Below are 24,267 nucleotides of genomic sequence, written 5' to 3' on the forward strand. Positions count from 1 at the left end.
GATACCAATATTGTCCGATTATATTGTGCATCCCTAGTTGTTTTGTTTCCCATACTTTGCTAACACTGTTTTGCCGCTAAATAAATGTGATTGCAAGCTAGCAGACTGACGTCCCATGAGATTTGTGGTGACGCACTTGCAAGACACATTTGCACATTTGTAACATCAATGTTGTACTTAATTATTTAAAATTATTTGTTAAATTTTCACATAAGGAAAATCATAGTGTGCTCAGCTTCTTGTGTTAAATAGAATACAATACAATAATTTTATAATCTATGTCATTTTTTACTTTATTTTGTCCTCTGTCTCATTGTAATTATTCTTTGCGTGCCAACATAAATAGCCCCCGGGTGTCAGCTCTGGCACCCGTGCCCTAGGTTGCCTACCCCTAGTATAGATTAAAGCAGTTTTAAAAACGAATGAAGGGGGATATTCAATTTTGAAAATACCCACTAATGTGTGGACAAGGCCTCAGACTGTCTAAAATTACCTGAACCCTGATTTGGCTTTGCTTGTACTTTGTCTCCACATGTCAGTCTTGGTTTTAGATGTTCTCTGATCTTGAATTTGACTAAGGGCTGTTAAAAATTACTAAAGGTATAACTGATGCAAAAACTGATATATAATGAAGTGTTTGTGTTATTATGAGTAAAAAAAAAAAAATCTTATTTGAGCCACATTCACCTGATGTGTCTCAACCTTGACTTGTCCAGAATAACTGACATCAAACAGACGCGGCCAGAAACTTTATTAGTCCAAACTCGAGCTTGTCCAACACTTTCAGCCTTCAGCTCTGCTCTGACGACTCCTCTCTTTCCTCCAGAAGCTGCATGTCCAGCTCTCTCAGCTGTTTCAGGAACCCCCAGTTGGGTATGATCCGTCTGCGTGTTTTCACGTGCTCGATGGCGTCAACCACCGTCATGTTCTCGCAGATCATGAGGTAAGCCAGGAAGAGTGTGGCAGACCGGCTCCTTCCCATCACACAGTGCACCAGCAGTTTATCTGGAGATAAGGGGAAAATATACAAGCTTATTTTTGTCCATTTGGGAGGCTGATCCATCCAAATATTAATTTTTAACTTTCCTGTTAGTGAGATGAAACCCTGCGGAAAAATTTAGTTTTCAGGAATTCATATCTGAGATTCCTACCAGTAAATTTCATCCCTAATAAATATTTGACATTATTCACAAGCCTCACATTTATACTCCCTCCCTCAGTGGAGTCAGTCGTTAATCAGAAACTCAGGCTTTTATTTTGTAAAAGACACATTGATGTTGAGGATTAATCATATTTTTCATTTCTCTGTGCTGAAGATTTGTGTAGTTGTTGACCAAAGTTTAAGGTTGAATCTCTCAAAACCTCAGCGCCTACTGACAATACCTTTTTTTTCATCAACTCAATATAATAAGGTGAATTAAATTTCAAGTGTCTTTCACAACTCAATATTTTCAAGGCTTTGAAGCATCACAAACCTTACTCTATTTATCCAGTTTGATTGTCGATGAAGTCCCTTTGAAAACCCGAAGCTGCCTACTTTCACCTAATCCTTGACCGCAGACTGTACTCTCACACTGAAGGGATGATTGGTCGATGGTCGCTTGATTTTCCAAGTTTGTATCTGACATTACATCTAAAACCTCATTGTCAGAAAAAGGTCAGGGATACAGAGAAACGTCTTCACATTTGACCCTCCAAAGTGAAAAGATGTGAGCTGACACTTTCTGAAGAAGACTTTGATTTAAAAATATTGAGAGTTGCTATTCACAATATTTAAGTGACACCATTTTACCTTTGAGGTAATACTTATGTTGTTGTGCTGTAAGGTCCTTCAGTCAGAAAATTAGTTTGAATTTAGTCCATATTCTTGTTCTCATTTAGACCAGTTCTTCAGAGAATTGCGTCCTAAAAAATTTGTACAGATCAGGCCCGTCTTAACCCATGGGCATGTTGGGCAATTGCCCAGGTCCCGTCAGGGTCCCACCAACCTCTAAGAGTTTTTGGGGCCCAACAGAGTGGCGAAAAAGTGTTTTATTTTTTCTCATTTTATTTTTTATTTTTTGATATTTGACAACAGTCAGCAGGCAAGGGGCTCCACCATACTGATTTATCTGGGGGCCCATGATGTTTAACATGGCTCTGTATAGACAACATGAATGATCAATGAATAATGTCATCTTATTAATATAGAAAAGCTCAAAAATATAATAAGAATGAACAAAATCAACCAAATCGAAACCACCTTTCTTCCTAACTTTTGGACGAACTCTGACTAATGGGCCTTCTGATTTTCAGACTAACAGGTCTTCTGATTAGTTGGCCAACGTCTTTTGGGCTAATGGGCCTTCTGACTGATGGGCTCTCTGATTTTAGGACCAAGAGATCTTTTGACTAACGTGCCTTCTGATTTTTAGACTAATAGGAGTTTTGACTAATGGGTCTTCAGACTACTGGGCCTTCTGACTTTGGGCCATATGTTTTTTGGACTTAAAGACCTTTGACTAATGGGTCTTTGGACTACCGGGCCTTTTAACTAATAGGCCTTCAGATTTTTTGGCCAAGAGAGCTTCTGACTAATGGGCCTTCTGATTTTCAGACTAACAGGCCTTCTGACTAATGGGCCTTTCGATTTGCGGGCAAATGGGCCTTCAGATTTTTGGGCTAATGGGCCTTCTGACTAATGGGCTCTCTGATTTTCCAACTAAGAGATCTCCTGACCAATGTGCTTTATGATTTTTGGGCTGATGTGCCTTATGACTAATTGGCCTTGTCATTTTTTGAACTAACAGGCCTTCTGACTAGCAGGCCTTTGGATTTTGGGGCAAACGAGCCTGCTGACTAATGGGCCTTCTGTCTTCCAGACTAACATGCCATCTGACTAGTGGGCCTTTGGATTTTGAGGCAGATGGGCCTTCTGATTTTTGGACTAACAGGTCTTCTGACTAAAGGGGTTTTAGGCTTCCAGGCCTATGATTTGGGCCCTCTGCAAACATTAGCATGCAACCCTCTTCCAAACTAACTTCACTCCTCCTCTGGTCTTTTTGTTCCATAACCCTCAGGATCTTTGAAGAAATTCAAAATGGCGGTCTTACTGCGTCCATCCTTAGCAGCGATGATGTGTTCTGAGAGGCCTTGCTTCTGCAGCTCAACAGTCTAACTACATGCTTTCTCATTTTTTTTCCATCTCTCTTCCATTTCTTCTGTTTGTATTTTGAAACTTCACTTAAACCCTTTTTAAGACCCAACAGTGCAAAATGTAAATGTGTGCAATGTTTCAACTGGTCTTAAAGGTAGAGTCTGCAGGATTTTCCTAAAAAGAGTTAAAAAAAAATCAATAATCCTGCTCAATCAAGTAAGTGTCTGTGTCTGCCTCAACCCCCTCCTCTGCCTGTAAGTAGATGTTTTGGTTGTATCGAGATGTTTGCTGAACGTAGGTGTGGTTACATCAGCCAATCACAGCACGCTCAGTGCGCAAATTTCTCTGCTAGTTGATGATAGTGAGTGGAAGAAGCTAATCAGAGCAGCTACGATAGTGGACGTAACATGGAGGGAGAAAAACAAAACCAAAGTGAAACAAAACTCCAATCAGATAAAGCTTTTTACTAACTGAGGGTGAAGCTTGGCTCTACTTAAACTCTCTTTCAGGAACTTGTAAAGCAGCACAGGACAAAGAACGACATGAGTTAGCTTTCTGCTAACCAAGTATGTGTCAAAAACCTGTGGTTAGCTTGTGCTAACATGCCAAGTCAGGTGCACGGCGGAGTCTCTTCCAAGTAGAAACATGATGCTACAGGTGGTTGTCGGGCAAGTGAGTGAGTTCATGTAGTCACAGTTAGAGGCTGTGGGTGTGTGCTGCTGCTGGCACTGAGCCAAGAAAGAGGAGCCCAGGTTGAATGCTGTGTTTACTAACAAGTAACAAAAAAATCTGCAGACCATGCCTTTCACTGGAATATTCTCAAGTGTTTTTGTCTTATTTTAAGTAAAAAATGTCTTGTTATGCTTGATATGAGCCACATTCAACTGGTCAGTCCAGAAAAATGTCTTGTTTCAAGTTATTTAAAGACAAAATGAGGTCTGAATTACTTGTAACAAGTAAAAACAATATGCCAATAGAACAAGAAAAACTTGCTTGAAAATTTCCTTGAAACTAGAATGAGGTCTTGAAACAAGTAACTTTTGTCTTGTTCCATTGGCAGTTTTTTCACTTATTATGAGCAATTCAGACCTCATTTTTGTCTTTAAATAACTTGAAATAAGACATTTTCTGGACTGGTCAGATGAATGTGACTCATATAAAGTCTAAAAAGACATTTACGACTGAAAATAAGACAAAACCACTTGATAAAATTTTAGTTTTTTGCAGTGTTAAAGATTTGATCAATTTTTTGTGTTGTTTGACCTCATTTTTTAACTACTTATGCGTTCAATCCTTTTTGTTTTATCACCTGTTGTTGATGATTGAAGAAGCGCTAACATTAAATGTTATTGTTGAAGTACTGAATGTGATACAGAAGTGTTAAATTCTAACTACTTTGCCTAGCATCGTCCTCATGAGGTCATGTAAGTAAATTAACCCGAGTGTTTACTGAGTTTTTGTTTATTTTCGTTGTTTGAATTAATATCCATGAACCTTTTGTCGTCTTACTTTGAGGATTTCTCAGTGTTTCCTTGATGAACCCCGCAGCAGAGAAGAAATACTGGCTGAGGTCAAAGGACGTGGTGTCTTCTGCGACAACACCGTAGTAGACGATGTCCATGTCGCTGTAATACCCAGCTCCTGTGTCCACGCTGTTCCACGTCCCCTCTGCTGCATTCAGGACGTGCGTAATCCCCAACTTCTTCAGATTATACTTGTTCTTTGCAGTCAGCCTGTAAGAAGCTGGTGTGAATATGACTATAATCCTCTTTTATTTTATTCAGTTTCCTGATTTAATACTTTTTTACTTACTCGTCTCCGATATAGACGTTGGGCCAGACCTCATTGACATGAGTGTAAGCCACACTCCCACGGTTGAGGATTTTCTCCAGCTCATAGCCCCCAGGTGTAACATATTCATCCACTGGACTGGATTCCTTTGTTACATTTATCTTTGCGCCGGTCTTTGACTTGTGAGAAGCCATTTTCTCACAGTGGCTTCCACTCACACATGATTTATAAGCTTAACAGGGAGAAGAAAAACCACACTTGCTCTTTTTCCTTTCCACTCTCTCCCTCAGCAATCATGAAAAATAGATTTTTTTCTGTTGTTTGTTTTCACATGCATCTCTAATTCCACTCACCGAGAGATTACAGTTCTTCCTTTTCCTACTTGAAAATTTTGTTTTCATCATCCTGGCAGCTTGTTGTGAAGCAGTCCTTAAAGGCAGAACATGGTGAGGTTTAATTCTGGCAGGCGCAGATTGTATAACCGCTCTGTGACGGGGCATCAAATGCGAGGGATATTTTTAGGGCTGTGATGTGGCGGGCCCCTGACCTTAGCTGCCACGTTCCCTGCCTGTGGGGAAAACTTCCACCCAGCCTGTCCCTGCCATCCTCTTCTAAACACACAACTTTAATCTCCGCTGCTGGCAGGAAGCCGTGCTTATCCAAACTTTGCACTTGCCAAAGGATACCCAAATTCACTGGAGTGAACAGGACACTCGGAGTTTTTGCTCAGCCGTGTGAGCGACTCCTTGAAAATTGTGTCAGTCTCTTTTAGCCTCTCTGCATATCTTCAGACGCTGGGAGCAAGCGTGTAAGTGCCCGTAAAGGATGTACTGCGTTTTTCTGGAGTCTCTCTGGGGCCAAACGAGAACCGAAATGTGTCAGACTGTTAGACAGATGAGGTTTTTCACAGGATGGCACATGTCTTTGATTCCCTGTTATATGATATGCACGGTCCATTCAGTGATCTAAATGCAAGCCCCTAAAGTGAGAGTGTGATGATGACTGTATTGCAGAACGGCTGGATGAAGCTGCTAACATGTCAGACAGAGTTTTCACACCATCAGACTCCTTTATTTTTCTCTCATATCTTCATACTCTGCCATCATTCATTCTGACAGTGAAATCATTAAACCTGTGATATCCAATTCCTTTTATTTTGACAGCATCTCTCCCTCTCTTTTCTCCCAGTGTGCTCTGGAGAGCATCTCTTATTAAGATGGCTTCAGCGTTTCATCTCCTTTCAAAGTCTGACCTGAATCTGTATACACACTCAGAGCCGTGCTGGCGTATTTTTATCATCTTGTATCAAGCCTCTTTAGACATCACAGTTTTAACTGTACCATGCTGGGCTGCAGCAGTTAAGACACAGTATTTTCAGAAATGTGAATATATAAGTGGAGCATTGTTTATTTATAGGCTCATACTGTCTCTGTGTTGTTACAGTACAGCAGGGGCCTCTGTGATACTGATTGTGCAGAAAATTAGTTTCAGTTTGAAGAGGGAGACATATATTACTGTATCTCTAAGCTCCTTGTAAACAAAAGATCTTTACTTTTTTTTATTGACAGTTTAACCCAGCATATTCCCATGTTAAATACAGCCCATTCTACTGAATTGCTTCAAATTTATTTGGAATTTGTGTCAGATTTCTATCCTATTTAGTAAAAACTTTTACCATATCCATGTTGCATCACATGTAAGGAGCACATACTAAAAGAACAGTAAACTTTCACAATATATTTTGTGAAGTTTTTCATGAAGTTTTCCCAAGTACCTTCCCCCTCCAATAATTTGTCAACACTGAAACACAGAATTACATGGATTACATTAGAATAAAAAGAATAATATTAACTTGTTAATATTTTGTCTGTTCCCCACTGCACAGTATATTTCCAAAAATTAAAAGTAATAAAATGTCACTACATATAAGATTATTTATATATATATATATATATATATATATATATATATATATATATATATATATATATATATATCTTCATTCAATCATTCAATATATCTTCATTACTTATTACTAAACAAAAACAATCTATAGTATAGTGTAGTATAGTATGACCAATGCCATAAATGATACTGTCGACATAAACAATACTTTCCTGTGGACCAGGCCAACATCTTATGATGAAATGAGATAAAGTGATGAATAAATTGATATAAATAGCTGTTACAATCATGGTGGAATATTAAATATTGGATTGATTTAACTCAAAGCCTTGTAGGCATGTAATATAATTATCATCAATTACAGAACAACAGGTCTGGTGTGATGACTCTGTCTTGAGTTTGCTATGTGTTGATTTCAGGGTTTAAGTTTCCTTTTGTTTCAGTTTGTGTTTCTTTGTGTTTCTTGTCTTGTGTTTTCTGTGGTAATCTCAGTTATTCATGTGTTTTTCCTTGTGTTTCATCTTTACTTTGTTGCTCCGTGTTTGGTTTGTGGTGCGTTCGAAGCAACCCGTCACTCAGTCGAACTCGTAACTTGCGACCCGTGAACTCGCACCAGATCGATGTACTCCAAGTTACAGCTTGTGACATTACATCTGAGCCAAAACAATATGGCAGCCTCTATGGATGCGGTGGTGCTGCACGTGACACACGGTGAGAAATAGACTTTGCAACAATGTTAAGTAAATTCGAACGTTGCAATCACACTTTACACACATGATTATGTACTAAAATCTATTATGTCTCCGAGACGGTGGACAAATGTGTCGCTAACACGAAATAGCTAATAGAGAGAGAGAAAGCGAGAGAGAGAGCTATCAACACTGGGCTACAAGTGTTAACTTCTCGTCTGATGTTCACACATTGCACATTGGCAGTCACTGTGGCATTCAGTGCATTAATCAACATAAAACGCACTTTAAAATAACGACATATACCGTGAAATATAAAGTAAATACCTCATGCGCCGTTTCCCCTTCTCTGTTTCACTTTCTTAAAGACCTTGCAGGCTCCTTTGGTAATTGAAATGACCAAGCATAAATCTTTGAATTTCTGCCTTGCTGGTTTGTTTACATCCCAGAATTCCTTGTGCTCAAACCGAAGTCGTAAATTGCCTGGAACGCTTACAGGTCAAAACTCGAAGATTTCAACTGGGAAACATACATGTTACGGGTTGCCTCAAACGCACCATTAGTTCTCCTTGTGTTTCCCTCCTGTTGATTGGCCCTCATGTGTTTCACCTGTGTCTTGTTTCACACCTGTGTTTAATTGTACCACTGCCTTTAATGTCTCTGTGTGTCTTGAGTTTCTGGTCAGTTTTTGTGTTTGCTGTCTTGCTGTGTGTCCTGTCGCATGTCTCCAGTTTTCATCTGTGCTTCCTTTGTAAGTTTTTCTAATGTTTTGGGGTTTTGTTTCTATTGTTAGAGTTTTTGCTTCCAGTTTTGGATTTTGAATTTTGATGTTGGTTTTAATTTGATTAATTGTTCAGCTCTAATTGTGGCGTAACTCAACAATGCTTCTTCCAAATGGCTTCCAGATATCACTGTTAAAACCATGTCTTATAGAAGAGACTTTCACTGTTGTTGCTGCTGTACGGTGAACATAACATTGGATCCAAAAGAAACTGTAAACATTGCTCACATTTTAAGGTTAAAATAATATCTTTCTTTTCTGTCTATGATTTATCACTTTAAAGATTTGTAAATATGAGTTTAAACTGTTTTAAATGTACAACTTTGTAAACGTAAATTTCAAGTTTGCTTTCTCGAAAGTTAATATTTTTCTCTATTTCTAAAAGTAGCCTTCATATGCTGTTGTAGTTTTAGCCTTTGTATCTGAAAAGAAGTATTTCACACATCATCACATGCAAAGAGAGAACCTGCAATTGGTACTTATTTCAATACTTAAAATAACCCCTTCATCATTCAGACTGAACTTATCTTTAAAATGTGAAATTCTAACCTGATTTTATTTTAACATCTTTTGGTTTTGGTAACATTTTTGCAAAGTTTGGCTGTGAAGTCAGAGGTGGGCGGGGCTTCCGGGTCACTCAGCCAATGGCTGATCTGGAAGCCACAGTCTTGATTAGCTGAAGCAGACGTAATGAGTTTTATAGAAGTTCATGAAGGATTGAGTTTTCCCTTTGTCTTTTGTTACTGAGTTATGATGTCATACGTGTGGTTCCCAATGTGTAGGACACCCTAAGATTCACGAAACACTAATAAGAGAGCTAATCAAATATCTTCCAAAATCAAAAAAGGTTTGCAAGTGGGTATCTCACTTATTAGAATAAAAATAATGAAAGAAAAGTGGGCTTTAAAGCTTTATTGAACCATACCATCAGAGAATGTTTATTCTGGTTTCTTTGTTGCCACAAAATCCCCAGCACAAGAACAAGCCAGGATATCTTTGGGATCAGGGCAGGATTCATTTAGGAGAAAACAGTAATGTGTGGTCATAGAGGGTCTAATTTTCTCTAGATCTGCCAAACAAAGTATCTCAGGTTTAGAAAACAGTTCACCAGGGATTCTGCTGTAAACATGAATCTTTTGACATCAAATATGCCAGGCTAGCTCTCTGGGAATGAAGCTAAATCTTTCTCCAAAGTTTTGCTAAAAGGTGAGATTTGTGCTCATGGTCTAACATCATCAGAGCTAACTTTCTCTCATTCTTCTTTGGTACTTTTTTTCTGATATCCTGATTTATTTTTTTATTTTTTGACAGTGCAACAGTGTCTCTTATTTTGTCTATTTACAGAAGTCTGATCAATCCTGTCAACCTGTGCAGGGTGGAAAAATTAGTTTTGACCATAAAGTTGGAATGCAATATATTTAGGCTCTCCTGATGAAACAATGTCATTGAGTAATTATGAAATATTATAAAGATTAAATATATTCTCAAAACATGCACCCTTTACATCTAAAATTGTAAGAAAAAGCACTTTTTAATGTGCATAGTTTGGAAAGTTCTTATTTTAATGACAGGAAAGCACAAACAGCTGACTGCACAGCAGAAAAATCAAAAAGTCTAAAACCGAGCAGCAATGATCTGAAAATACTAAGCTGCAGAGTAAATATATAATTTGTACAAAACACAAAATGTGCTGCTAAACAGAATCCTATTTCCAGATTCACAAGTCCTCAATGAAGCAAAATGTCCCTGATAACGGTTATCTCCACTTCCTGTCATGTTGTTTTTCTGCGCAGAGCCAAAGAAGAGTCCAGATGACAGAGTTGACTCAGAAATCCGACATTTGGAAGAATGTTTCTGTGCCTGTGAACACTCTCCAAAGCTTCTGTGAGCGTAAGTCCCTCTTTGATCATCAGGAAGGCTAAAACCAGAGTAGCTGAGCGGCTGATCCCTCGCGCACAGTGGACGAGCACTTTACCTACACAGATGAGACAAAACCATTAGAGATGCAAGCTGTGCCTGGGAAATGTAACACCCATACCAACATGATGCTTTAGGTTTTCATCAGGTTTTTAATAATGTGTGATTGTAAAGACACACTTGAGGCTTGAAAAGGTATAACAAAGCTTAATTGTTTGGAGCTTTTTTAATCACACATTCTAAATAATTGTAAATTACCTACATTTTGTGGTAACTTTTTGAAAACATCAGCTGATTTTGCAGAGCGCAAAGATGTGAGCAGATCGTTCAGCAGCTTCCCTCCAGGAGCTACGGCCTGGAAGGATCTGTCACCACAGGTTTTAACTGTGTGCATGGAACTGTAAGTAAACCAAACGTTTCAGACCTGAGGGACAAGTCGGCTAGTTGCACTGAATAATCTGAGGCCTGACTGTGAAGGCATCTGCAGGTGAGAGTGAGGATTTGGATTAGTAGAGCAAACAAGGAGCTAGTGGATGGCTCTTAGCACAGGGAGTGATATGAGGCTGTGTTTTTGACCTGTTCATTCTCTGGCGACAGCTTTCTGTGCTGATTACAGATGGCTGAGGGACGTGCTGAGTGAGGTAAAGAGAGAAGAGGCGTGTATGAGTACTTTAAGTTCAGGGGTAGACACAAAGATCTCAGCTTGTTTATACTTCTGGACATAACGTGAACCAGTAAGCTTTCAGTCAAACTGTTCTTAACTGAGTTTCTGCTGTCCAGGAGCCTGAATAACCAGCAGGCACTGTAGGGTTTGAAAGAAGTGGAGTTTTATTTCGTCTGCATAGAAGTGATTTGATAACTATTAATAGTCTCCTCAAGAGGGCAGCAATGAAGGGAGAAAAGTAGGGGACCCAGGACAGATCCCTGCTGCACACCACATGGCAGAGGAGAGGGCTCATAGGTGTAGACTCTGACTGAAACAGAGAAACTCTGCATCTGTCTCTTTTGCCTGCAGACATTTAATGATAGACTCAGAAGCTCCGTTTCCACCAAGCAGTTCAGTTCAATTCATCTTGGTACGCCGTGCATTTTGTGGCATTTCCATTGACTAATCATGTGACAGTTCCTGACCTAAGAAGTCCCACTTTTTGGTTCCTTTCTGTTTGGCTGCCAGACATACTGATCAAACCCCAGAAGGTGGAGCTAGAAACACTGCAGTTCGCTGATTGGTTGAAAGAATGGTCACTTCCTGTGTGACAGCAGCTGCTGTATTTCTTTTGGCAGCACACAGCCTTCTCTGAAACAAAGCTTGATTGTTCTTCGTATGAAAGGGCCGCATGCCAATCACAAAGAAGACCAATTGCCGAATGTCTTCCATCGATGTTTGGTGTGTCGTTTTTTTCTTCTTCATTGGATTTATTTGTGGGGTATACTGTGTCACGCTGCTATGGCGTCATGCTATCACATTGCTGACGTGGCTATCGGCAACCGGCCTATCAAGAGGGGGCACAGTTGGCTTTGGAAACAAACAGGATCAGGCTCTCAAGTTTGAACAGACCACTGCAGAATAACTGCTGCATGTGGGTTGGAATCAACATCAGCACAAACAGTTTTGCTCGTGTTTGAGCTAGCCTTTAGCTTGTGTTTTAGCCTGTAGCTTGTGCTCTACTACTCTCTTGTCAACTTTCCTCTGATCTTCTGGCCTAAACTTAAGCCTGGCTCACACTACAGGATTCTGGGCCCTATTTAACCCAGATTCAGTCCCCCCGACAATCGGGTAAGAAATCTGGTCGGAGACTAAAATCGGCCCGACGTTCGGCCAAGATTATCTTCTAGTGTGAGCAGTTGACAGATGAATCTTTAGCCCTACAGACTCATCGGAGCGGCCCTGATAATTTTCAAACATGTTTGATATTTATCTGGATGATTACAACATTCATTCTCACTGAGGATGACAACAGCCAATTAGAAAGAGCACCAGAGACCGGACAACAGACAACAAACGCAGTCTCAAAGTGCAACTGAAAGGCTCTGGGTCAGCTGACTGCGCGCTCCACTGGCCCACTCGAGCCAGTTCAATAATGCCTTTAAAAATAACACATAATCACGCCATTTTCATGCAGTAGCAAACTGTTGTTTTATCAGTGATCGGTGTGAGATCATACCATCATTGGCTGATACAGCAACAGTTTCACCTCTGTCCCTCTGTGTGTGCGTAATGGATGAAAGGCACCGCTGCAGACAGCTCCTCTTCTCTCTCCTCCTGTCCCACCAGTGCACTAAAAACCTCAGATCAAACAACTGAGCACATGTGGTGCATCACTCTCTCTGGTCAAATAATCTTGGTGAGATCCTGTAGTATGTGCTGGTCAGTATTTTCAAATCTTGTTAGAGTGTGCTTAAGATTTAAGAGAAGATGATCTGTGAAGATTCTCCTTATGTGTGAGATACAACACGATTTCAGAATCTTATAAGATTTTTAAAATCCTGTGGTGTGAGCCAGACTTTAGTCAGCCTGCATGGTGTAGTCAAAGACTTAGGCTGCGTTTACACAACGCCAAAAACAGTCAAATCTGATAACATTTTGTTGCATTCTCGCCTTGCATTTAGATGAGACTGTGCTGTGTTTTGTCCGAAAACTGAAACTTTTGAAAACGCTCTCCAGAGTGGAGAGTTTTCAAAACGCTCCGCCATCCAGCCTCGTAATACAGAGCAGAGCATTTCAGAGTAAAACGCTGACATCACCGCATGCACACTCCCAGTTTCAGGTGAAGGTTGCGCGCGCAGCCACAACTTCCAGTTAAGCCATTCCAGTCCAGTTGGTGGCGGTAATGTGCCTCAACGGCAGAAAAAAAAGAACAACCACAACAATGATGGTTGATTTCCGAGTAGCATATATACACACATATATCCACATCGCCAACTACTGGCCTGGCATTGACACTACATGGTTGTGACTTGTCATCTTGGAGTCGTATGAACGCGGATCTTTTTTACGTCGTCCTCATGTAAACGTGGGTGGCTTTTGGAAACACAAAGGAAGAATCTTTGTGAAGTCTCCGTGTAAACATGGCCTAAATGTGTGGTAAATCAACTTGGTCTTGCTTGACCCAATCGGAAAGCTAAGAAGTAGCATTTAGGAATAGCCTGTGTTGGTGCTGATAACCTCATTTTTAAGTGTAGATTAAAAAAAGGCATATATCTAGAAGGGAGACTTTTCAAGACCACTTAGAAACTTCACTGTATTAATTCCCTCTGGAATTCATTATTTGCACATTAAACTGTGTTTCTTCTGCTGTCGTGGAGCAGACTTGTACCTTTCTGTCCCAGAGCTCCCTGAATGAAATCTGCCGTCTCACTGAAGAACGGGCTCAAGTCGAAGTCTTTACAGTCTGCTGCTTCCACGCCGTGGTACTGAATGTTGGTGTCTTTGTAGAAACACGGCCCGGTGTCAATGTGCTGGGGACCATCTGCAGCATTCACCACGTGTGTGATTCCCAGATCCACTAACAGGCTTTTATTCTGAGCTGTAGCGCTGTCAGCAACACAGGGAAAAACAGAGGTAATTCAGCTTTTAGTGCTTTTATTCCCTACAATGGCTCACTCTGTTAGCATGTGGTGACTACTGACTCCAACGTACAGATTTATTTTTATCCAATCAGTTGGCCAAATACTGGGCTTGTTTGCAGCAACAGTTTCACAATCAAATCCACATATTGCATCAAGGCCCCGGAGTGAGAACGCCACTTACGCATCTCCGATGTAGAGGTCGGGCCAAACCTCGTTGACAGCTCCAGTGGGACGTCTGTTCTTCAGCAGAAGGCTGAGCAGATCGCAGGTGGGAGGTGTCTGGTACTCTGGCTCCTCCTCTGGCTTCATGTTTCACTTCTCTGAGCTCGTTTAATTATCAGGAAACAAACTAACTCAACACTTCAGTAATGATCAGATCTGAGTGTTCCTGGGAGGCTGATCACAGAACTTCTAACTGCTCTTTACATGTATTTACTTCCTGTGTGAATTGAGAAAGGACAACATCAACTCCAACCTCTCTGGTGCTGCTTGCTGTGTCTCCCATCTGAGCAGAGTATCAGTGTTGTTTAAAGGCCGACCCCCGCTGGAACGTGACAGCTGAAGATGCCAGACTCTGGGCAGGAGCAGGCTGGACTATTTATTCCTCAGATGACTGTGACAGAATGCAGGCTGCTTGTTTGCTGACATCTTTAACGACGGCAGTGCTGCAGTGTTTACAGTTGTTACAGAGTAAGAGATTCAAAACATGGACGAGTTACTGCCAGGTTGACACACTGAGACGGCTGAAAAAGCATCTAAATACCCAGAGCAGAGGTTTAAAACATATATTTAATCACTACCTATAGGAGGAGAGTGGATGATGCTGTTCTTTTATGCCCCACAGCGTCTACAGCCACCTTCAGCCAGTTCTGCCAGGGTCATGTTCTTTGGTTTTTCTACTTCTTATCAAGTGTTTTGTCTTTTTACGCTTGATATGAGCCACATTCAGCTGACCAGTCCAAAAAAATGTCTTTTTTCATGTTATTTAAAGACAAAGATGAGGTCTGAACTGCTTATAACAAGTGAAAAAATCTGCAATTGGAATTGCTTGAAAATTTGCTTGAAACTAGAATAATGTCTTATGGGTTTTGCCCCACATTTTCTACCTACGATAAAAAAAATCTCAACATCAAATGCAACTATTTCTTCTTATACGCTAGTAGACAACTTCAACAAAGATTGTGGTTTGTAAAAAACAGTTTCCAAGTGGTTCCTGTCACATATCATCTACTTCCTGCTTCTTTCGGCGGAAGTCATGGCAGATACAAATCGTTCTGGAAATAGCCTATTTTCATAAATTTCTTATGATTCCCCCCTCCAAACATATTTATAATTATTTGATTATTCAAGTCTCTAGAGTAACCCTCCACCAAAAAAACTGTACCTGGGATGATTTTTTTTTTGTTCATGGGATTATTTCTGTGAGTCGCAAGTTGCCAGTGGGCACATAGCTAGTCACTAACTAAAGGAAAACACTGCCTAAAGCATTTCTCATAATTATATATTACTATATTATTATTAGTTATAACATTATAATTATATTAGTTATTATTATTATTTCTATTCTAACCATTAGGTGACCTAGTGTCAAGCTGTGTGACCACCAGCAACAATTGTTGTCAGTCATTAAAAAAAAAAACTCAGAACAAAGTGCTCAATGGAAAAAATAAATACAAACGTGATTCAAAGGGACTAAACTGATAAAACTATATACCTTACAACTCTGAAAAAAAAATTGGGCATAAATGGATAACTTTCCACTTGTTCCATTGGCAGATTTTTTTACTTGTTTCAAGCAATTCAGACCTCATTTTGTCTTCAAATTACTTGAAATGAGACATTTTTCTGGTCTGGTCAGTTGAATTTGGCTCATATTAAGCCTAAAGAGGCATTTTCTAGTGAAACCAAGACAAAACACTTGATGAGATTTCAGGGTTTTTTTGCAGTGCAGTGCTTTTCATACGATCCGACCCCATGTTTTGGCTGAGAAGCTATTGAGTTTCAAATTACACAACGCAACCATTGCCTGGGTTTTAAACTATCTTTTATCACGTCCTCAGTTTGTCAGACTTCAGAACAAACAGTCTGGTACTATTTTAACAAGAACTGGAGCTCCACAGGTTACATTTTTATCTCTGTTATATTTACTTTATAAGTTTCTGATTTTAGAAATGCTGGAATGTCTGTCCATACTCAGAAGTTCTCTGACCACTCTGGGTTTTATTAATCTCGCGAAGGACTCGGCCTTCAAGGCTGGGAATGATACTTATGTCAGCTGGTGGAATAACAATCATTTAAAACTAAATGTTGGGAAGACTAAAGAGCTAGTCATTGATTTTAGAGAGAAGAAAGAGGAGGTCTGCCCTGTGACCATCAATGGTGAACACACTGACATCGATGAATCATACAAACATCTTGGTGTTCACATTGGCTGTTTTTAAGAAGGCTCAGTCTGGAATCTTCTTCCTAAGAAAACTGAGATCCTGACATTCTTGACATTAGCAGGAGGCTCCGTAACGTCTTTTATCAGGGTATATTGGCCAGTAGGGCTGGGACAATGTGTTATTCTGGAGATTCAATTCCATCACGATTTTTGGGGTGCTGATCTGATTTAAATTGCAATTTTTACAATTTTTACAATTTTTAAGATTCTTACGATTTTTAGTTTGCTTTTTTAACACCAGACCATGTGAAAAAGTTAAGTTCTGATGATGTCTACAGACTATATCAGGACACATGTTTTCCCATAAAATGCACATCAGGTTAGTCAGAGAGAAACATTTCGCCCTCTGTTGGAGAAAAGTGGAAACTTTTTTCCAATCCAGTTTATAAACAAAGACTGAAATGAAGAATTTGAATTTGAAAAAAAAAAATCCAATTTTTGACAAAGAATTTGATATTGTCGAACAAAAAATCCTGATATATTGTATAACGATTAGCCAGTGTCCTGTTTTATGCCGTTCTTTGCACTGACTTTGCACCTGCTTTTCATGACCACGGCATTTGGCATTTGTATTTGCCTATTGTAAATGTCTGTGTGTTGTATGAGTGGACTGTGTGACTTCTTATCTTATCTTATCTTATCTTATCTTATCTTATCTTATCTTATCTTATCTTATCTTATCTTATCTTATCTTATCTTATCTTATCTTATCTTATCTTATCTTATCTTATCTTATCTTATCTTATCTCAATGCAACTCAACTTAACTTAACGCAACTTAATCTAATTTAACGCAACACAACTTAACGAAACTTAACGCAACTTTACTCTACACAACTTATCTTATCTTAACTTACAGTTTGATCATTTTTGTGAAGATGTATTTTTGGTACAATCAGCTCAAACTTGAACAATTTCTTCAAAAAGTGGAATTTATCACAGGAGGAGAAGTGGAACAGACTTTCACACTCATCATCTTCGGTCAATCATGGGTCGTATCTCAAGTCCGCCAATCCACACTCAAGTTCTTACGAGTGCAGCTTTCTGTCCAGCTCTCGGAGCTGCTCCAGGAAACCTTGATTCGGTGAGATGTTCCTGTTGGCACTGACAGCTTTCAGCGCGTCCACCAGCGTCATGTTCTCGTGGATCATCAGGTAGGCCAGGACTAACGTGGACGAGCGGCTGAGACCCATCGCACAGTGGACAAACACTTTACCTGCCAATTAGCAAAGGAGACAAAATGGACGTGACTTTCTGCTCAGGCATTCTCTAAAACCTCTACGCCGCCATTAACAGCCATGCAACAACTGGATTATTGTGTTGAACTTTATTCTAACGTCTAATTTGTTGCTTCTCTGTGGATTAAAAAACACGCACATCAGAGAGGAGTACTTCTAACTCCTGACTAAAAAGTTTTCAACATTGTTGCAACAAATGTTTCTACACACGGTAATCCTCGCTTCCTTATCGGGGGCCTGAGGATTAGGGCGCATAGGAGCGCGTAATTGAACTGTCTTGGCGTCTGTGTATTTCATGCTGGGGATTACTGTAGGCCCCGCCACACACTGGAGCCCCCCGACCAGCAGCATGTGAATGAGGAGGCCTCGTCTTATTACTGTCATGTCAGATACCGACTTCACTTTGCATAACAGGCCAGGCAGGCACAGACCACAAACATAATTGTGTAATTTCCATGTCCAATAAAAGTGTTGCTTACAAATTACCAGGGCAATCCATTTAAAACCAATTTTCCCGGCCAAGGTCTGAGCTTATGAGGAGATTACCGTGGGGGGAAGATATTAGCTTGATATTATGTTTAGTGTTTGATTTGCATTTTAATGACTAATACAACTGGGGGCTGCTGTAATGGGAACTGACTGACAAATGTTTCCTCTCTTTGGCTCGCAGAGTACGAGTTAATGTGCAAGAATGAGAGAAAAATACCTGGAGTAAATACGGCTCCTCACCTGTGGGTGAGCTCAGAGCGCTCTTGATAAAATTGGCCGCTGGGTAAAAGAAGGGACTCAAGTTAAAGGATGGCATGTCAAAAGCTTCCACTCCATGATAAGTGATTTTAGTATCTCGGTAGAAGCTGGGGCCCGTGTTCACGTTGAATTTCCCATCAGCGGCGTTTAGTACGTGTGTGATGTGATGAGCCTGGAGTGTCTTTTTGTCTTTGGCAGCATACCTAAAGAGGAAAAAGAGCTCATTACCACTGGTTAGATAACACTGAAGTGTTTCTACACACACAGCTCATTGCACTTATCGAAACATGTATAACCATTTTAATAATCATTAAAATAATAAATTTTATTTACACAGTGCTCTTCAGATCTCAGACACTTTACAGTTGTTAAAGATCAATACAAACAAGTTATATGAATAAAACAAAACAACAGAACAGTAGCACATAAGCTGACTTCATAAGGTGAGTTTTAATCCGTTCAACATTCATTCATTAGATATTAATCCATAAATCAAAAAACAAAATGTTTAAAAACGTTTTCTGCTAGATCAAATAAAGGGAAGTTGTATCACAGCCCAGGGGCTAACTCTAGTCCTGTTTCCACCAGGCAGTCCACTTTAGATCAGTACAGCTTGGTACAGGTTGGCTCGATTAAGCCTGATCCTGTTTGTGATTCCACAGCCAACTGTGCCTCCTGGTGGTAGGCGTTGTGTAAGCCGGATGCCGATAGCAGTTACAAAATAGCACGACGCCATAGCAGCACGACACAGTGTACGCCAGTAATAAATCCAACAAAGAAGAAAAACGCGATACAGTAAACAAAGAGCAACAGACTTCCAGCAATTTGCCCTCTTTATGATTGGCATGTAGCTCTTTGATACAAAGAACAATCAAGCTTTGTTTCAGAGAAGACTGTGTGCCACCAGGAGAAATACAGCAGCTGCTGTCACACAGGAAGTGACAATTGTTTCCACCAATCAACAGACTGCAGTGTTCCTAGCTTCACCTTTTGGGGTTATTTGTGGATCTGTCCTGGTATTAGTCAGTGGAAATGACGTAAAATGCGTGCCATGCCGAGACGAACCAAACTGAACTGCTTGGTGGAAACAGGGTTTGATTTTATCATTTATTTTATCATCATTGATCCAGAAGTTGTAGACGGAGTAGCTTTTCTGTCAAGAGAACGTAGACGAAGCCACCTTGATGGTACTTGCACACGGGAAGATGAACAGCTATGTTTTATTCAAATAAGCTAATCAAGTGACTCTTAAGGACGATGATGATATGACAATCAAAAATATTGGCCACGTCTTTCAGGTGCCATATGTTTCTTGTTTTTCAGTTGTCATATTGTCATCCTGAAAAGTCACTTGATTAGCTCCTTTGAATGAATGTAGCTGTCAACCATCAAGCCGGCTGCATCAATGCCAGCTCTGTTCAGTTAGTGGCCCGCGGGCCACATGTGGCCCAAAAGCAACTCTTGAGTGGCCCAAAAGCTGATTTTGGTGATTGGAACTTGGGTCCAACAAGAAAAACATCTTTTATTGACACAGACAAGTTCTTACAAAAAGTCCAACATTTTTTAAATTTTGACTGCAACACCTGTCGTAGCCTTGCAACCAACCTACGATACATTGTGTCATTGAGCAGACGTGCTTGAAAAGTTAACATCAGAAGTCTTACACAGGTGAAACTAGCATGTTTCTGTCTACCTAAATTGAAAAAAAATTGGGGAGGGAAATCATCAGTTTAACCCTGTGAGAACTGGAAGTTTTTATTTATTTTAGTCCAAAAACCAAACCAACGTGTTTGCCCTGCATCAGGTGTGTTGCAGTACTGAAAGATTATAATGTCCGAAGACATGACACTGAAAAACATGCTGTGTATGGACAAACATGGTTTAAGTCAGCAGGTTAGCATGCAAAGGGTTAGCATAGTAATGCTGCAAGGGCATATTCAATGAAAGTGTCTCTAAACATGTAGGTTTTAGAGTGGCTAACAGAAATGCGTCACATGTAGCGCATGTGACGCATCATTAAAATTTATTTGTTTGTCTAGCCGTCTGAAGGCTGTACGCTAACATTTTCCCTCCTTTTGGTTCTGTTTTTGGTCTCCACCAGAGCAATTAAGTAGCTAATGTAGCTGATAAATGCTGTCTACATTTACTGGTTTTTATCTTGTTTTGTTTTTATTGTCTTGTTAAATTTCTTTACTTTTTCTCTCCGTTGACATTTTTGTAAACTTTAAAGCACAAAGTATGAAAAATTGAATAAACTCTCTCACATGTCTCCAATATAGATTCTGGGCTGAACCTCATCCAGATGGTTGCTGCTCCCCTTCTTTGTCCACATCAGCCTGTGGAGCTCTGAAGCCGGGGGGGTCTCATACCTGCCGTCTGCCCCCTCAGGGCTGGCCAAGCAGCTGAGGCCTCTGGGCATGTCTGGACGCTCCACTTCTCTCTTTTACAACCTGTCATAAAAAAGGTAACACAAATTATATTCAAACTTTAAGTTTGGTAGTTTAACCAACAAAACTTTCTGTTGTGCTGATGTGACATTTGGACTTGGAACGTTTTTGTCTTCACATATTGGAGGAGAAATTTGCCATGTTTTGCCATGTCTGTTACACTATGGAGAAATCCACAATGTGGTCATGATGTTAAACTTATGTTAAGAAGTCAAATTGCAAGTTGTTGTAAAGGGTATCAAACAAATCATCTTATTTCCATCACTTCTTGATATTTTAGAAATGTAAAACACGATGGATATAAAACATCCAGTGGTACATCAGGTATCATGAGTCTTAAAGAGGGGGTATTGTGCTGCTTTAGGGTCTACACTGCCCTTCTCTGGTAGCTTTGCATGATTTAAGGCTAAAAAAAATCCCTGTTTTTCCCACACAGGTGTATTGGAAAACCCTTGTTTCAGCCTCTAACTAAAATGTCTCTTTAAGGCCTTTCTCTACAAACCCCCATCGCTCTAATTGGTCAGCTCTCCAGAGGCCTGTCAGAGGTGGCATGATAGGCAGACCCAGGTTTTTGAGTCCAGAATGAACCCGTTAGGGAGTATTGATTTGATGACCTCATTATTTGAACGAGTCTCGTGAAAATTTTGCGCCATTTTTTTTCTAACAGACCCTTTCAAGTTGTTTACAAACAAATTCAGGAATTTCTATGAAATAAATATGTAATGGTATAAAAATTTACACACAAACAGTAATGTCATCTAGCATTGTTACTTTATATCCATGTTTGAAACATGAGTAAGCATGTACCCCCTCTTTAAACTATTCTTTAACAACAGCTAACATTAGCGACCAGCTACTGAGCTCCTAACTACAGCATGTCTGTTAGCGAGAGTCACTATGGTAGTTTCCATCAACTTAAATGATTTTTTTTTTTTAATTCTGGGATTTTTTTTTGAAGTTTTGAGGTTTATTTTTGACTTTTCATACATGATCTTGGTTTAGACAATGATCGAATGCAAATTCAACTGTGTACCAGTTGGGGTGGCAGTAGCTTAGTCTGTAGGTTTTGGCATAGCGATCGGAGGATTGCTGATTCAAGCCCAGGTGCGGGCTAAGATTGGAATTGGTCTAATACCTGGGGAGGTGTTGGCTTACATTCCTGAACACTGTTGGGTGCTCTTGAGCAAGGCACCAAAACCCCCAACTGCTCAGGTGTGCGCTGAAGGTGCAACACCATCACTCTGACCTCTAATCAGTGCATGTTTCTGTGCAGAAGTGCTGTTTGTGCATTTTGTGTATATATAACATGTTCAGAGTGTAAAAAACAGAATTTCCCCCAAGGGAATAAAGTATATCCTCATCTTCAATAATCACAAAAAATTCAAGCACATTTGATCATCATCAATCACTGGTTCTCTAGCCTACAGCATTTCCAATAAGATCACATTTCTGGATTTGGAGCCTAGAAGTGGTCTCAAATAGAGTTTTGATGAAAGTACTGAGGTAAATATGTTTGATGGTATGTTTAAACTTTAAGTAATGGACACATTTAAGTTAAACTAACAAATGATTTTTGAACCATCAGAGTTCCACAATTCTAGTGTCATTTACAAATTTCTGCTAATAACAGATCCGAAATGTTTGATATCTTCGAATGTAATATAAATATTAAAATTAATTCTGTTGTTCCCTTAAACATCCATGGAAAGTTTCCAACTTTGAGAATTCCCAAAATTTTGCAACCATGTGTGTATTTCTTTCAAACCAAAATGTTAGAATTCTAAAACTTACTACAAAACCTAACTACTGAGCGTCTGCTAGTCCCCAGCTTTGTGAATTGGAGGAATAACGCTACATACACCGTCAGGAACAATCTGATTTCCACTTTGAAAGCTCACTTACTTCACTGATAGTTTAAAGACATTATTAGAGTGAGGATAAGTGAGAAAAATGTAGCTGCTTGGATTGTTCATTAGAACATCTGGTTAGCATGCATTTGGCCTTTAAACATAGTCTATAAATATGCCAATAAATGTTCTCTGGCTGCAAAGAACACATAATTGTACAATGACCTTTTGATGCTCTCATTATTTTATCAACAGTTCAGAAGCACTTGCTGGCTTTATGTTTCCCCAGAGATGCTGAAAATTGGTATTCAAGGCCTATAAACATCAGATTTTCATTTCCTGCAGGCAGGTCTAACCTGTGCATTTACAATTTACACACTGGGCTTTGGAGAGACTTATCCTATACGAACTGTATACATTAGCATCCATTTAGGCAGCTGTGTGATTCTGCTCTGGGCTGAGGATATACAAGCAGTGTGTGTGCATTGTTAAAGTGAAGAAACCCTGTTGTATTTGCATTCTGCTGGTGTCAAGAGACACAACGAGGCACTCAAGGTTTTGGAGACATCCTCAGGGATGGTTCAGTGAGAGGAAAACCGGCTTTGGTGACCTTTAGTGTGGCTGTGGTGGCATATGGAGGTACACTCAGACATCATTTATCCATCTCTGCATGTGCTTGGTTGCACGTGTTGACACTAACCTTAGCACATCATGCATATGAGTGTGCAAGTCTTAAAGACAGAGTAGGGTGTGTGTCTTTGCGCAAGTACAACATGTGCCCGGCATACCTGGAGGCTTTTCTTTCTCCTCATTGATCTATAAGCACAAGCCTTTCCTCCCTCCCACTGTCAGGGCAGAGAACTGATTTCCCTGGTGCACATGTTGAGCTGCAGCGCTGCTTTCATAGCCTCCCCCCTCAGGCTAACCTGTCCTTCCTGCTCTACTTCTGTGTAATTAAAGATGCTATGTATGGGAAAGTGCCCACGGTTAACATGGAGGGCAAATAAAAATGGCTTTTTACCTCCTCAGGGCCTCTTCTTGGTGGGTTTTATGAATTACACTCCCCCTCTTTAGCCTTGTGGATGCAGTTCGTCTGTATTTGTGAGCAAATTAAAGAAGAAAGCGTGGTAATCCATCATGCAGTGCAGTATCATCGCTTATACATTAAGAAAAGTGCTCCATAAACATGTTTACTCTGCTAATAACATTTCACAACACAATAAATCCATACTCGGTACTTTAGAGACACTGTAACAAATATTCTTCAGCATATTTCTCACAACATTTGGTTAATAAACACTTGCCTTTACTGGAGACGTTCTTTCAATGTCTCTCTGTGCAAAGAGCTACATGTAGGTCGACAGCACAACTGTCTGCGTTCTCCTCGGTAATCTACCCCGCAACCTTTTTTGCTATTTTAACATCTGAATCTCTGCCCAAAATAATTCTGGCATCATCTTCTGCATTCCACAAAGGTTACTCGAGCTACTAGCAAAGGAGCGAGGACAGGGCGCAGCTTTTTCAGTGGCAGGAGAATAAGATCAGGGCTGTTGTGTTTGTTGTTGTTGTGCTTTGACAAAACCTGTTCTAAGATAATTCTCTACGGTGACAAGTGTTTAAATCAATACATGGACATTAAGTAGATCAGGAATGTCTGAACACTGCTGGTTTGTGTGTAGATGTATGAGGAAATAAAGACACAAAGACTGATTTAGGGTGTAGATTAAAACATTTGAAAAGAAAAAGTCTAGAAAACT

The 24,267-nt window shown here is 39.9% G+C and overlaps 3 protein-coding genes and 1 long non-coding RNA gene across 4 annotated transcripts; 1 reads left to right on the top strand and 3 right to left on the bottom strand.

The window, feature by feature from the left end:
• Positions 1-790: 790 nt before the first annotated feature.
• dusp29 (dual specificity phosphatase 29) lies at positions 791-5,139 on the bottom strand. The gene is made up of 3 exons (XM_074662950.1): positions 4,949-5,139; positions 4,646-4,869; positions 791-1,005 (listed from the first exon to the last, which is right to left on the bottom strand). The coding sequence occupies exons 1-3, from the start codon at positions 5,119-5,121 to the stop codon at positions 791-793; spliced, it is 612 nt and encodes a 203-aa protein (XP_074519051.1). The 5' UTR covers positions 5,122-5,139.
• A 145-nt stretch (positions 5,140-5,284) lies between these two features.
• On the bottom strand, positions 5,285-14,098 carry LOC141784957 (dual specificity phosphatase 29-like). The gene is made up of 4 exons (XM_074662952.1): positions 13,971-14,098; positions 13,537-13,754; positions 10,171-10,277; positions 5,285-5,356 (listed from the first exon to the last, which is right to left on the bottom strand). The coding sequence occupies exons 1-4, from the start codon at positions 14,096-14,098 to the stop codon at positions 5,306-5,308; spliced, it is 504 nt and encodes a 167-aa protein (XP_074519053.1). The 3' UTR covers positions 5,285-5,305.
• On the top strand, positions 8,202-20,547 carry LOC141784958 (uncharacterized). The gene is made up of 3 exons (XR_012597494.1): positions 8,202-8,272; positions 10,096-10,192; positions 20,496-20,547. It is a non-coding gene; the product is annotated as an uncharacterized LOC141784958 (long non-coding RNA).
• LOC141784955 (dual specificity phosphatase 29-like) lies at positions 17,182-23,604 on the bottom strand. Its single transcript, XM_074662951.1, has 4 exons — positions 23,532-23,604; positions 20,481-20,666; positions 18,199-18,419; positions 17,182-17,447 (listed from the first exon to the last, which is right to left on the bottom strand). The coding sequence occupies exons 2-4, from the start codon at positions 20,633-20,635 to the stop codon at positions 17,260-17,262; spliced, it is 564 nt and encodes a 187-aa protein (XP_074519052.1). The 5' UTR covers positions 20,636-20,666; positions 23,532-23,604; the 3' UTR covers positions 17,182-17,259.
• Positions 23,605-24,267: the final 663 nt, after the last annotated feature.

The sequence above is a fragment of the Halichoeres trimaculatus genome, unplaced genomic scaffold, assembly GCF_033239565.1.
Source record: "Halichoeres trimaculatus isolate MK-OKI-2021-1 unplaced genomic scaffold, fHalTri1.1 fHalTri1_scaffold_23, whole genome shotgun sequence".
Lineage (NCBI taxonomy): Eukaryota > Metazoa > Chordata > Actinopteri > Labriformes > Labridae > Halichoeres > Halichoeres trimaculatus.

What these genes read in the sequence shown, in the direction of transcription:
- dusp29 (XM_074662950.1), bottom strand. Translation starts at nt 5,121, where the DNA reads ATGGCTTCTCACAAGTCAAAGACCGGCGCAAAGATAAATGTAACAAAG. An exon ending in AACGTCTATATCGGAGACGA is followed by an intron (nt 4,870 to 4,948) that starts GTAAGTAAAAAA and finishes AGCTTCTTACAG; the next exon opens with GCTGACTGCAAAGAACAAGT. An exon ending in AACACTGAGAAATCCTCAAA is followed by an intron (nt 1,006 to 4,645) that starts GTAAGACGACAA and finishes CCTTATCTCCAG; the next exon opens with ATAAACTGCTGGTGCACTGT.
- LOC141784957 (XM_074662952.1), bottom strand. Translation starts at nt 14,098, where the DNA reads ATGAAGCCAGAGGAGGAGCCAGAGTACCAGACACCTCCCACCTGCGAT. An exon ending in GACCTCTACATCGGAGATGC is followed by an intron (nt 13,755 to 13,970) that starts GTAAGTGGCGTT and finishes TGTTGCTGACAG; the next exon opens with CGCTACAGCTCAGAATAAAA. An exon ending in TCACAGAAGCTTTGGAGAGT is followed by an intron (nt 5,357 to 10,170) that starts GTTCACAGGCAC and finishes TCTGCCTTTAAG; the next exon opens with GACTGCTTCACAACAAGCTG.
- LOC141784955 (XM_074662951.1), bottom strand. Translation starts at nt 20,635, where the DNA reads ATGCCCAGAGGCCTCAGCTGCTTGGCCAGCCCTGAGGGGGCAGACGGC. An exon ending in AGAATCTATATTGGAGACAT is followed by an intron (nt 18,420 to 20,480) that starts GTGAGAGAGTTT and finishes TTTCCTCTTTAG; the next exon opens with GTATGCTGCCAAAGACAAAA. An exon ending in CGCTCTGAGCTCACCCACAG is followed by an intron (nt 17,448 to 18,198) that starts GTGAGGAGCCGT and finishes GCTAATTGGCAG; the next exon opens with GTAAAGTGTTTGTCCACTGT.